We start from the raw sequence: 11,679 nt of genomic DNA, 5'->3' as shown, positions 1-11,679 counted from the left end.
TGAACAGCTCTCCAATCCTGGCCTTGATCTCCATCTTGTCGAGCGGCTCCTTTCTGGTCCTCGTCGGATCAGCGCCTCCTTGGTACTCGAAGCCGGGGTGAATCCTTTTCTGGCAAGGCTGAATTCTTCGGCTGATGAAGTTGCCGACAACGCTCGGGCCATCAAGCCTTCCCCACGGGATCATCCCGAGCAGTTCGGCGATCTGCTCCAAGTTCTCGGGCCTCTCCGACCAGCTGCTTTGCTTCTCTGGAATCAAGCCCACATCGCACAGAGTGATGGTGTTTGGCTCTTCACGGATGTAGAACCACTTCTTGTACCACTCGTCCAATGAGGTGTTCCAGGGGCAGTGCAGGTATTGAGCCTTCATGCCGTCGCGCAGGTTCAGGTAAACGCCTCCGGCGATCTTCGAGCCACCGCTCCCTTTCTTTTGAAGACAGAATAGGTGGCGAAAGAGGTCGAAATGGGGCTGGAAGCCGCCATAAGCCTCGCAGAGATGGATGAAGGTGGAGACAAGAAGAATCGAGTTGGGATGCAGATTGCAAATCCCAATCTCGTAGTACAAACAGAGACCCTGAAGGAAAGGGTGCACTGGAATCCCAAAACCCCTTTTGAAGAAATCTTCAAAGACCACAATCTCACCTGGTTGTGGATCGGGGAAGCTTTCTCCTTCCGGTGCACGCCATCCCGCAAGTGCCTTGTTGTGGAGCACTCCCATGGCGACGAGGTCCTCGATGGTCTGCTCGTTGCTCCGCGACTTCCACCATTCCTTCGCCATGACCCCGCCTTTCTTCTGGGCATCTCTCTTCGCCATTAGTTCGTCCTTACGAAGTGGGTGGATGCGGGGGACCGAGGGGATTGGTGATGATTTTTGGGGAATAGGGTTCGGCAGGAGGAAGAAGAAGGTTGCGGCGGCGGATGACAATGGGGAATGGTATGAGTAACTTACCAGATCTGCATTATATAAAACAAAGAGCACCGTCGTTTCGTCCGCCCGAGAATATTGGGAGTCGTGTGCACGCGCCGCAGACGGTTGTTCACATAACCTCGAAATCTGCGCCAATAAACGCGCTCCTTCGGTAACAGTGTACGCGCCTCTTCGTTGATGGTGTAAGGGGGCCCACATTGACACACCTCAATACAGGTGTCAACCGACTGTTTGCAAAAAAAAAAAAAAGAGAAGAAGAAGACGGAATGACGTATTGTATCTCTTTACTTTTTTGACCAGACGGGTCAGACTGGCCTTGGCAGAGAATAGAGAGAAGTACACAAAAATAGTACAAGCAGCGCAAGTGATCGTGGATTTGCCTTGACCACTACTGTGCTTGGATACTGCCCGGACCACTAATGTGCTCGGGGACTGCCCAGACCACTAATGTGCTCGGGGACTGCCCAGACCACTAATGTGCTCGGGGACTGCACAGACCACTACTGTGTTTGGATACTGCCCAGGCTACTTTTGTGCTCGGGGATCGCTCCGACCACGGCTGTGCTTGGGGACTGCCCCGACCACTGCTTGCATAATGGTTCTCCTTGGCTACATGTGATCTGTACTCACATACAGTTAAGAGACTTTTCTTTAGACCTCGCTACAAGGCTCATACTTCGCCTTCCAGCAAGCTCGGGGACTACATCGGTACGATGCACCTGCCGGTGCATCTCGTATCGCCTGTACGACGATTGGGTTCTCAACATAACTGGGAATTCTTTTTAGACCCTGGCACCACGTGCCTACGTCACCTACTACCAGGCTCGGGGACTAAGTGGGCACACTTCACCTTGCGGTGAATGTGTTTGTTTTTCGACCCCTACGCTTCTGATGATCAAAGATGCTACGCTTCAGGACACACTTACATTTCTTTTCAGAAATACAAGTGGGCACACTTCCTGGGATAGAAATCTTTTTCTTTTTTCTTAAGAGCACCATACATTCTTCGGACAACCTACTTCTCCGATGATGACGGTGGTCGGAGGCGTCAAGAATTCAAGCCTCGCTTGTCGGAGAAGGTTCAAATGGCGTGTCGCAGCATAATACATGATGCTCGGGGACTAGCTGTGGGGGTATTAACCCCTATACCCTTACGGTTAAGCTTGGGCTGGCCCGGATCGATGGGTTCAGTCCACCCGAAAGATGACGTGCAGCCCAGTTAACCTGATCGGAGTCCCGCACAAGGAATCAAGACGGATTTGGTGACCAAGCAGGATCCTGGTCGGTTAGAATAGGAATCCTTATCCGGCCAGATATGGCAATTGTAACTGACTAGGATTAGTTTCCAGATCTGTAACCCTGCCCCCCGGACTATATAAGGCGGGCAGGGGACCCCTCTAAAAAATATCTCTCATTGACATACAGCAATACAAATCAGACGCAGGACGTAGGTATTACGCCTTCTTGGCGGCCGAACCTGGATAAAACCTCGTGTTTGTCTTGCGTCACCGTCTTGTTTGGGGCTTGCGCATCTGTCTGCCGATAATCTACTACCTTGGGCATACCCCTAGGTAGACTGCCGACCATATTTCGTCGACACCCCTGGCATCCTTTAAAATATTTAAAACAATCTTCAAGAATAGTCGGCCAATAGTACCCATTCCTTCTGATCATCCACTTCATCTTGAAAGCCGATTGATGCGCCCCACACACTCCTTCATGAATTTCACCCATCAAGCTTTTCGATTCATCACCACTAACACATCTAAGTAAAACTCCATCTATAGTTCGATAATATAATTCATCATCGAGGAGCACATACTTGGTAGCTTGGAACCTTATACGTCTCTCAACCTTTCTATATGGATCCTTTAAATAATCGACAATCTCCTTCCTCCAGTCATCGGTATCAACTACCGATGTTAGCACTTCCTGAATAGGCTGATACCCTGAAGCATGCTGAGCTAGTCGATTAGCTTCCTCATTATCCAATCGAGAGATATGTTCAAGACGAAAATCTCTAAATCCTTTCAACAATTGCAAACATCTTTCATAATACGAAATTAAAGCTTCACTTCGGCATTCATAAATTCCAGCCAATTGATTTATAACTAGCATAGAATCACCAAAGATTTCAACAGCATCGGCGCGTATCTCCTTCAGTAATTCTAACCCTTTTATCAAGGCTTGGTATTGAGCTTGATTGTTTGTCGCTGTAGCAACAATCGGCAATGAAAACTCATACTTCCTTCCTTGAGGTGAAATTAACACAATGCCGATACCTGCTCCTTCACCACATGTGGACCCATCGAAGAAAAGTGTCCAGGGAGCAACCTCCAGAGAGTCCACTGTATTACAATGCTGAGTGACAAAATCAGCCATCACTTGCCCTTTAACTGCCTTAGTTGATTCGTAACGTAGTTCAAATTCTGATAATGCTAAAATCCACTTGCCGATTCTACCACTTAATATCGGCATCGACAGCATATACTTGACCACATCGTCTTTGCATATGACCGTACATTCGGCAGATAACAAATAATGCCTTAATTTGACACAAGAAAAGTATAAACACAGACACAATTTTTCGATGGCCGAATACCTCGTCTCAACATCCACTAATCTTCTGCTCAAATAATAAATAACACGTTCTTTCCCTTCAAATTCTTGAATAAGAGCTGAACCGATAACTGTATCATCAGTTGACAAATATAACCTGAAAGGCTTCCCATGTTGAGGTGGAACTAGCACTGGAGGATTTGTTAAATATTTCTTAATTTCATCAAGGGCTAATTGCTGTTCAGCTCCCCATACAAATTCCTGATCAGCTTTCAACTTAAGTAGTGGGCTGAAAGCCTTGATCTTACCCGACAGATTAGATATGAATCTTCTAATGAAATTAATCTTACCGATCAAAGATTGCAATTCAGTCTTATTGGCAGGAGCAATCACCTTGTTAATTGCATCAATAGACTTCCTACTGATTTCGATGCCCCGCTGATGCACCATAAAACCCAAGAATTGTCCTGCCGATACACCAAATGCACATTTATTAGGATTCATCTTCAATCCATGCTTCCTTGTGCACTCCAGTATCTTTCGTAGATCGGCTAAATGTTTTGTGATATCTCCAGACTTAATCACTACATCATCAATGTAGATCTCCACTAATGTGCCGATGTATTCATGAAAAATAAAGTTCATAGCTCTTTGATAAGTAGCACCGGCATTTTTCAAACCAAACGTCATGACTATCCACTCAAACAACCCCACATGACCTGGACATCTGAAAGCAGTCTTGGGAATATCTTCTTCAGCCATGAATATTTGATTGTAACCTGCATTACCATCCATGAAGCTGATAATTTGATGTCCAGCCGCAGCATCAATCAACAAATCAGCAATCGGCATTGGATAGCCATCCATCGGTGTGGCTTTGTTGAGATTCCTGAAATCAATACAGACACGAAGTTTTCCATTTTTCTTATAAACAGGAACCACATTAGAGATCCACTCTGCGTATCGACATTGCCGAATAAACTTTGCTTCAATTAATTTAGTTATTTCGGCCTTAATGTCAGGAAGTATATTAGGGTTGCATCGGCGCGCTGGCTGCTGATGTGGCCGAAATCCAGATTTGATAGGTAACCGATGTTCAACTATTGATCGGTCTAATCCAGGCATCTCAGTATAATCCCAAGCAAAACAATCTTTATACTCTTTTAACAAATCAGTTATTCGCTGCTTACACTTGGAATCTAACTTAGCACTAATAAAAGTAGATCTTGACCTATCGCCATCACCAATATCTACTTCTACTAAATCATCTGCCGATGTGAACCCTTGACCTAATTTTCCATCATCGGCAAACCTATCCATTAAAACTCTTCTTCAGAACCGACTGCTTGGATCGGTGGAATTTCATAATCAGCAACTCTAAGGAACTCTTTTTCCCAAGCTTCTCCTGATATGCATTTAGTTCGCTCATAAGTATCTGATTCTGCCGATGCAATGATATAAGAAGAATCACCTGGGACGACCTCAATCTTATCCCCAATCCACTGTACGAGGCATTGATGCATTGTAGAAGGAACACAACAATTAGCATGAATCCAATCCCTCCCTAGAAGCAGATTATATGCACCCTTGCCGTTAATAATAAAGAACGTCGTCGGCAAGGTTTTGCTGCCGATGGTCAATTCAACGCACACTGCCCCTTTAGCCGGCGACACATTGCCTTCAAAATCTTTCAGCATCATATCGGTTTTGGTCAAGTCTTGATCTCCCTTACCAAGTTTCCGATACATCACATAAGGCATAATATTAATCGCAGCCCCTCCATCAATAAGTACCTTAGACACAGGCTGCCCATCAACTCTGCCCTTCACAAATAAAGCCTTAAGATGCTGTCTCTCGTCATCGGTAGGTTTCTCAAAAACAGCCATCATTGGATCTAGTGTTAACTGAGCTACTTGATCAGAGAGAGCAACTTCTTCCTCATTATCAGATAGTGCTAAAAACTCCATCGGCAACATGAATACCATATTAACATCTACCGATGGACCCTTATTTTTGTATTTTACCTGCCACTGCTGATGACCGGGCCTTTCATTGGAGGAATTTTCCTCTTGGTATAAATCCTCCTGACGCTCACGTTGCATCCTCCTTCTCTGTGTCTTTGTCAGACCCTCCGGGCACCATCGAGGAAACTTGGTTTTCCACACCGGCTGATAACAGGTCCTAGTTGATTCTACACGGCGTATATTAGGGTCCCTGTAGAATATTTCTTCATCGGGAACTCTTGCATTTGCCATTTCCTCAAGCTCCTCTTGATTCCTTGGAAAATATCCAGTGCGTTTACCAAGCCTTTCATGTACACTAAGTCTGCCCCCAGCCGATCATGCACTGACGCTCTGCCTCTGATCGGCTCATTGATAAATAAACCCCGATTGCCGGGTTGAAACCTCCTTTCTGACCGATTGACCCCATAATAACCATTGCATTCAGGGCAATTTTCAACAGTTGGCAATTTAATACCTTCTTCCCAGCAATGGATGAAAAACGGGCACCTCCAATGATCTTTATGCTGATGCCATTCTTCCCGACGTCTTTCTTCTTGCTGTTGTCGGTATCGGTCATTTTGCTGACGCCAATTCTCCTGCTGCCTCCGATGAGTAATCACAATGCCAGGTCGAGGAGGATTTTTGGAACCACTGCTTTCTCCCAGCAAACCCTTACTTTTTGCATCATCAGTAGTTATCCGATGTTGGGGATCTACTGATGCGTTTTTCTCAGCAGCCTCTGACGTCAATACCTTGGTCTTTCCTTTGGCTTCCAACGTATTTGCCGGAAAAGGGTGTTGATCAATTTTCATTGGCCTCTGGGCATTGGAAGTACCAAACTTAATTCTCCCAGATTCAATAGCCGATTGTAACTGTTGCCTGAACACCTTACACTCATTTGTACTGTGTGAAGTTGCATTATGCCATTTGCAGTACAAGATCTTCTTCAACTCTTCTGCCGATGGAATCACATGATTAGGTGATAACTTAATTTGGCCCTCTTGAAGCAGAAGATCAAATATTTTGTCGGCCTTGGTGATATCAAAGGTAAACTTTTCTGGCTCTTTTTGACCAAAGGGACAAGATATCGGCTTTTTATTCTTAACCCACTCAGCTAAGCCGATAATTGGTTCTTCATCAGAATCAGAATCTCCTACTTCTTCAACAAATGATACTTTTTTATTCCAATTCTTTTTAGGTTCAAAAACCCTAGTATCTTGATCAGAGATCCTTTGCACAAGATGACTGAGACTTTCAAACTCCTGAGAAGCATATCTGTCTTTAAGATGTGGCAATAACCCTTGGAAAGCCAGATCGGCAAGCTACCAATCATCCAGCACCAGGCTGTAGCACTTATTTTTTACATCTCGTAGCCTTTGCACAAAGCTTTCCACCGATTCATCATTACGCTGTCTCAATTTTACTAAATCGGTAAGCTTCTTTTCACGGATTCCAGCAAAGAAATACTTATGAAATTGTTTTTCTAGATCAGCCCAGGTAATAATAGAATTTGGCGGTAATGAAATGAACCACGTAAATGCTGATCCAGACAAAGATGATGAAAATAATCGAACTCTCAATTCATCTCTGCCAGCCGCCTCTCCACATTGAATAATGAAGCGATTGACGTGTTCCATTGTTGATGTGTCATCTTGCCCGGAGAATTTAGTGAAATCTGGTACCTTGTACCGATTTGGGAGAGGAATTAGATCATATGCAGGAGGATATGGAGTCCGATAAGAATAAGTATTGACCTTGGGTTTTATCCCAAACTGATCCTTCATAATTTCTGCTATCCTATCGGCCCAAAAAGCATCAGCCTCCTGATGACGAACTGGCTGAATTTCTACAGGGGGTACCTGCTGATATACCTCCACATATCTTTGTGGCCCACGATCTCCAACAATCGGCATATTTGCCGTTTCTTGTGGTCTATTAACCTGTTGGAAAGGATTCATCGGCTGAGCTGCCGATGCTTGATTCTGAAAACCAGCTTGCATATGACCTTGTTGAATCCCTGCAATCTGTTGATTTTGCTGAACTGTATGTTGAACAGGTAACTGTCCTGACCAACCATTACTAGAACTCATCGGTATAAAACTTGCCGATGGCTGGTAATTTGCTGAAATTGTTGGATAATTATAACCAGCTTGAGGCATGAACTGAACCCCAGTTTGACTCATAACAGGGGCTTTCTGCTGCATCGGCAGTAGGCTTGCCGATGGACTTGAATTGGGTGCTTGAACCAAAGGCATCTGGAAACCTCCTGGAGTTGATTGCACAGTAGTTGCAGTGGCATATTGAGGCACTTGAACCATTGGTGAAACAGCCGATGGTATAGGAGCTTTTCCTACTGCATCAAACACTTGAGGTAATCCAGGATTGAAAGCAGATGACTCCGGAGGCATACCATATCCCCACCAATTAGTAGGAACCTGGCTATTCTGAGACACAGGGCCTGACATAGCTGATGCCGATAGATCTGTACTAAGTTGAATTCGTCCTCCTGATCATATCGGTGTAGATTGAATATTAGGTAAGCCTGCCGATACTGGAGAAGAAGTAACTTCTGTACCCACAACGGCCGAGGGAGCCGATGGAGTATTGACAGATGCCGGCTCTGGTTGGTGATAGGCAGGCCCAACGTAATGAGGTGATGCTTGTCCTTCTTTGAGAGTTCGAACCACAGCATTATGAACAGTATTGGACAGCACATTGGAATGATTAATCAAAGCATGATTTACTGCAGAATTAACCATCTCTTGAAGTTTACCAGGATTGGAGTCAAAGGTAACCTGCCGAGGCAACGGCAAATCTTGCTTCTGGATGACTTGTCCACTCTTGTTCAGGCTAAACGATTTCAGACAAAGCTGCCTGTATTCTTCTACAGCCTTTTCCATAGCCTGCCTCTGTTCTTCCTTAAGATCTTCTTCTGATACCGCGATAATGTTCCCCGCATCGATCTCGGAATTGAACATATTGATCGGATTGATTGGTCCCACCAGGCGTGCCAAAAGATGTGTTGATGCAAAAGTGGATCTGCAAACACAAAGGGCTAATACCCGAATCGATATCCAAAGCGTGCTAGTCGATTTGACCTGTTAATCGACAAGGATGAAGATACGAGTACTTTGGTCCTGACAACAGCGATACGCCCGAAAGTCACGGCCAAGAGGTGCTCACGCGGAACTCGAGAATCGCCGAAGGTCGCACTGAAGCGATGCAGCTCGCCGAATCAATGAGAACTCGTAAAAAGGAAAAATATGCAAATTGACGAAGTCGCCGAAAAGTAAGTAGATGCAAATAGGAGTAAAAATTGGTTTTTGATATTGATTGATATATTTTTTTTACATTGCCCCTCACTCCATATTTATACCCTGATCTAAAGAGACACAACCGAACACAACTAGGACACCAAGCCCATATCTAAGGAAACACGTGACTCTTACATGAACCATACTCTAACAAATATAGAAAAGGAAATCAACTCCTATCTATTTCCCTGTCCGCCTCCATTACGATGAAAATCTCGCCATCTTCCTTCCCATCGGCATATCCCCTGTTTCATCGGCAGTAGTCTTCAAGTCTTCCTTCATCGGCATACTCACTGCTGCATCGGCAGTAGTCTTCAAGCCTTCCTTCATCGTCATACTCACTGTTGCATCGGCAGTAGTCTTCAAACCTCCCTTCATCGGCATCGACAATAACACCTCCAACCTCATCGGCAACGCCCGAGTCTAAACCAACCTTTCCATCGACCATCACCAGCTATCAGCAACCATCTTTACAAGCTGGTTTTCATCGGCTATCAAAGTACATAGTAACTTTCCCCTTGCCGATTAGTCCACTCCGATCATTTTGTCACGTACAAAAAACGGTATCAACAGAAACTCATTCTTCCTATAGATTGATACTAATTTTCCTACAGACCAAATCACATGAGCTCCAAATCTTACCTAGTCTCTTCACCAACATCGCATAAATCCATCTCGCCAGGGTCGCTGCTCCTATCCTCGCGTGGCATAGCGCCTAGAGGCCTGCCCGCTCTGGGCGCCTGCCGCTCGACCACACTAGGCCCTATCTGCTCTTGCACTATCCGGCCGCCCACGCCACACGGGGCGCCTGGTCTCCCGCGATGTGCCCTGCCATGCCGCCTACGACGTGCCTTGCTCTGGCTGCTTGGGGCCGCGCTCGTGCCCTCCTCACACGGTGCTACAACCCGTCCAGCAGCTTCCGTGCCCTCGTCGCCAAGCCGCACCCGCTCGGGTTTCAGAGAAGAACGGGAGAGGTAGAGAGGATACAATAGAGAGAATGGGGAATTGGGGAAGGTATGATTGGATAAGGGGTATTATTGTCCTTTGGTTTTATTATGAGGGGTTTTGTTGTTTTTTAATTTTTTTATTCTAGAAACAACTAACAGAGTTAAAAGTAGGGATAAACTGAGCCTTAGTAGTTACAAAGCAGGGGTAAAATCACAACGATGACAAAAATAAGGGTAAAATCACAATTGAACATCAAAGTAGGGGCAAGAACACAATATTCTCGATTTAAAACTATGATACCGTTGCATATCTACCTGTTCCCAACAAACAAAAATCAAAATTCCATGCGGGGAGAAACACCATTCCACCTATCACTTTCCAAATTTTCACATGGGCAATTTCCCATGCGGTGGTGTATCTCCCCTGTTGGTTGGGTGTGGATTCCATAGTCCAAACACAGTAACACACATAGTGGTGTTGTTCCCAGGGTTAATTGGCCCGTACTCCCTCCGTACTTGTATTAGAGGTCGTTCTAGGCAAGCCGCTCATTTTCACAAAGGAAGTCGCCTAGGCTGCATGGGGCACTAGATGGACGTGTTAGCCCCTAATGCTTCGTTCCCGCACGCCCGCTGCTAGCATGGCTCGACAATGAATTAATCATGGCTCTTTGTTTTGTTCATGCTTGCTCGTGTCAAGGCTCTTCATCATGTGCACGCTCGCCTCCCATAGCACGCGCTCGCCGCCTGTTCGTCTTCCACAGCACATGCTCGCCGCCGGCGCCAAGAAGCTCGCTCATGCCATGGAGGAGGCGCTGGACTCTATCGAGGCCTTGGACTCCGTCGAGATGCTAGACACCATCGAGCAGGCGCTAGACAATGTTGAGGTGATGGACTCTATCGAGCAGACATTGGACAACGTCGAGCCACTAGACACCGACGAGGCGGTGGACTCCGTGGAGTTGCTGGACTCCATCGAGGTGCTGGACACCGTCGACATCGTGCCGGACTCCGTCGAGTCCCTGTGTCCTCGCTGCGGCACGTTCCACATTGGTGGCATCTTTGGAGAAGCCTGCTTCCAAGCTCACCGCCACACTCGTAGGTGTGCACGTTGTGTCCTTTTACATGAAGACTACGATCTGCCAGCAAGGTGGTTGCATGGCATGGAAAAGTTTGATTGTGAGTTCTATGTTACTGATGTGGAGAAACTTCAAATGGATGGTGACACAATATTGCTACCTGATGATGTTATCAAGAAGTTGGACGAGATCTACAATATGAAGAAGTTGGAAGATGCAAAGATGAAGCAAGATGCAAAAGAATAGTAAGGTACATGTCCCATTATGTCGACTTAACATGCATGCAAAAACTAATTTGCTACTAATAGTACTCTTGCTTTGGCTAGCATGCTGCAAAGACTAACATGCTTGCATCTCTTCTAATTTGCTGCAGGAAGGCTAGCAATGGCTTTGGCTAGCAATGAAGCTTCACAAGAGATTTGCAATGGCAGCCTATCTTCTCTCTCTAGTTTTTCTTTTTGCATGTGAGGAATCTTCAACTTGTTGCATCCTTTAATCTTCATGGCTTCCTTAAAAACAGTTTGAAGTGTTACAAAAATCTTGTTTGCTTTCCATGGAGAGTACTCTAGGAATGCCTAAAAATGTGTTGAAGAAATGAATCAATTAGTTGTTCAAGAAACAATGAAACAAGTGCATTATCTTGTTGTATGAAACAATTGATCATTACCTGTTGGACTGCTAGAACTAGATCGTTTATTGTTTTTGCATCCTTCTTGTATTGAATAGCTTGAATAGCTCGGAAAAACCCCAAGTCTAGAATGTTAAAATCCGGAGAATTGGGTGGTTGACAAATGAGGCAAATGTCAAACCCTTCTTGCTTAGCGGCCTCACAAAAAATAGGATCATCCAATTTCA

The 11,679-nt window shown here is 45.4% G+C and overlaps 1 protein-coding gene across 1 annotated transcript; it reads left to right on the top strand.

The window, feature by feature from the left end:
* Positions 1 to 10,455: 10,455 nt before the first annotated feature.
* Positions 10,456 to 11,070, top strand: LOC136463127 (uncharacterized). Its single transcript, XM_066462159.1, has one exon. It carries the CDS (start codon positions 10,456 to 10,458, stop codon positions 11,068 to 11,070), a length of 615 nt encoding a protein of 204 aa, XP_066318256.1.
* Positions 11,071 to 11,679: the final 609 nt, after the last annotated feature.

The sequence above is a fragment of the Miscanthus floridulus genome, chromosome 1 (genome assembly GCF_019320115.1).
Source record: "Miscanthus floridulus cultivar M001 chromosome 1, ASM1932011v1, whole genome shotgun sequence".
NCBI classification, from domain to species: Eukaryota; Viridiplantae; Streptophyta; class Magnoliopsida; order Poales; family Poaceae; genus Miscanthus; species Miscanthus floridulus.
This window is presented reverse-complemented; position numbering and strand designations above follow the sequence as displayed.

Bases quoted from the DNA above. Each gene is read 5' to 3' on its own strand.
- LOC136463127 (XM_066462159.1), top strand. From the start codon at position 10,456: ATGTGCACGCTCGCCTCCCATAGCACGCGCTCGCCGCCTGTTCGTCTT.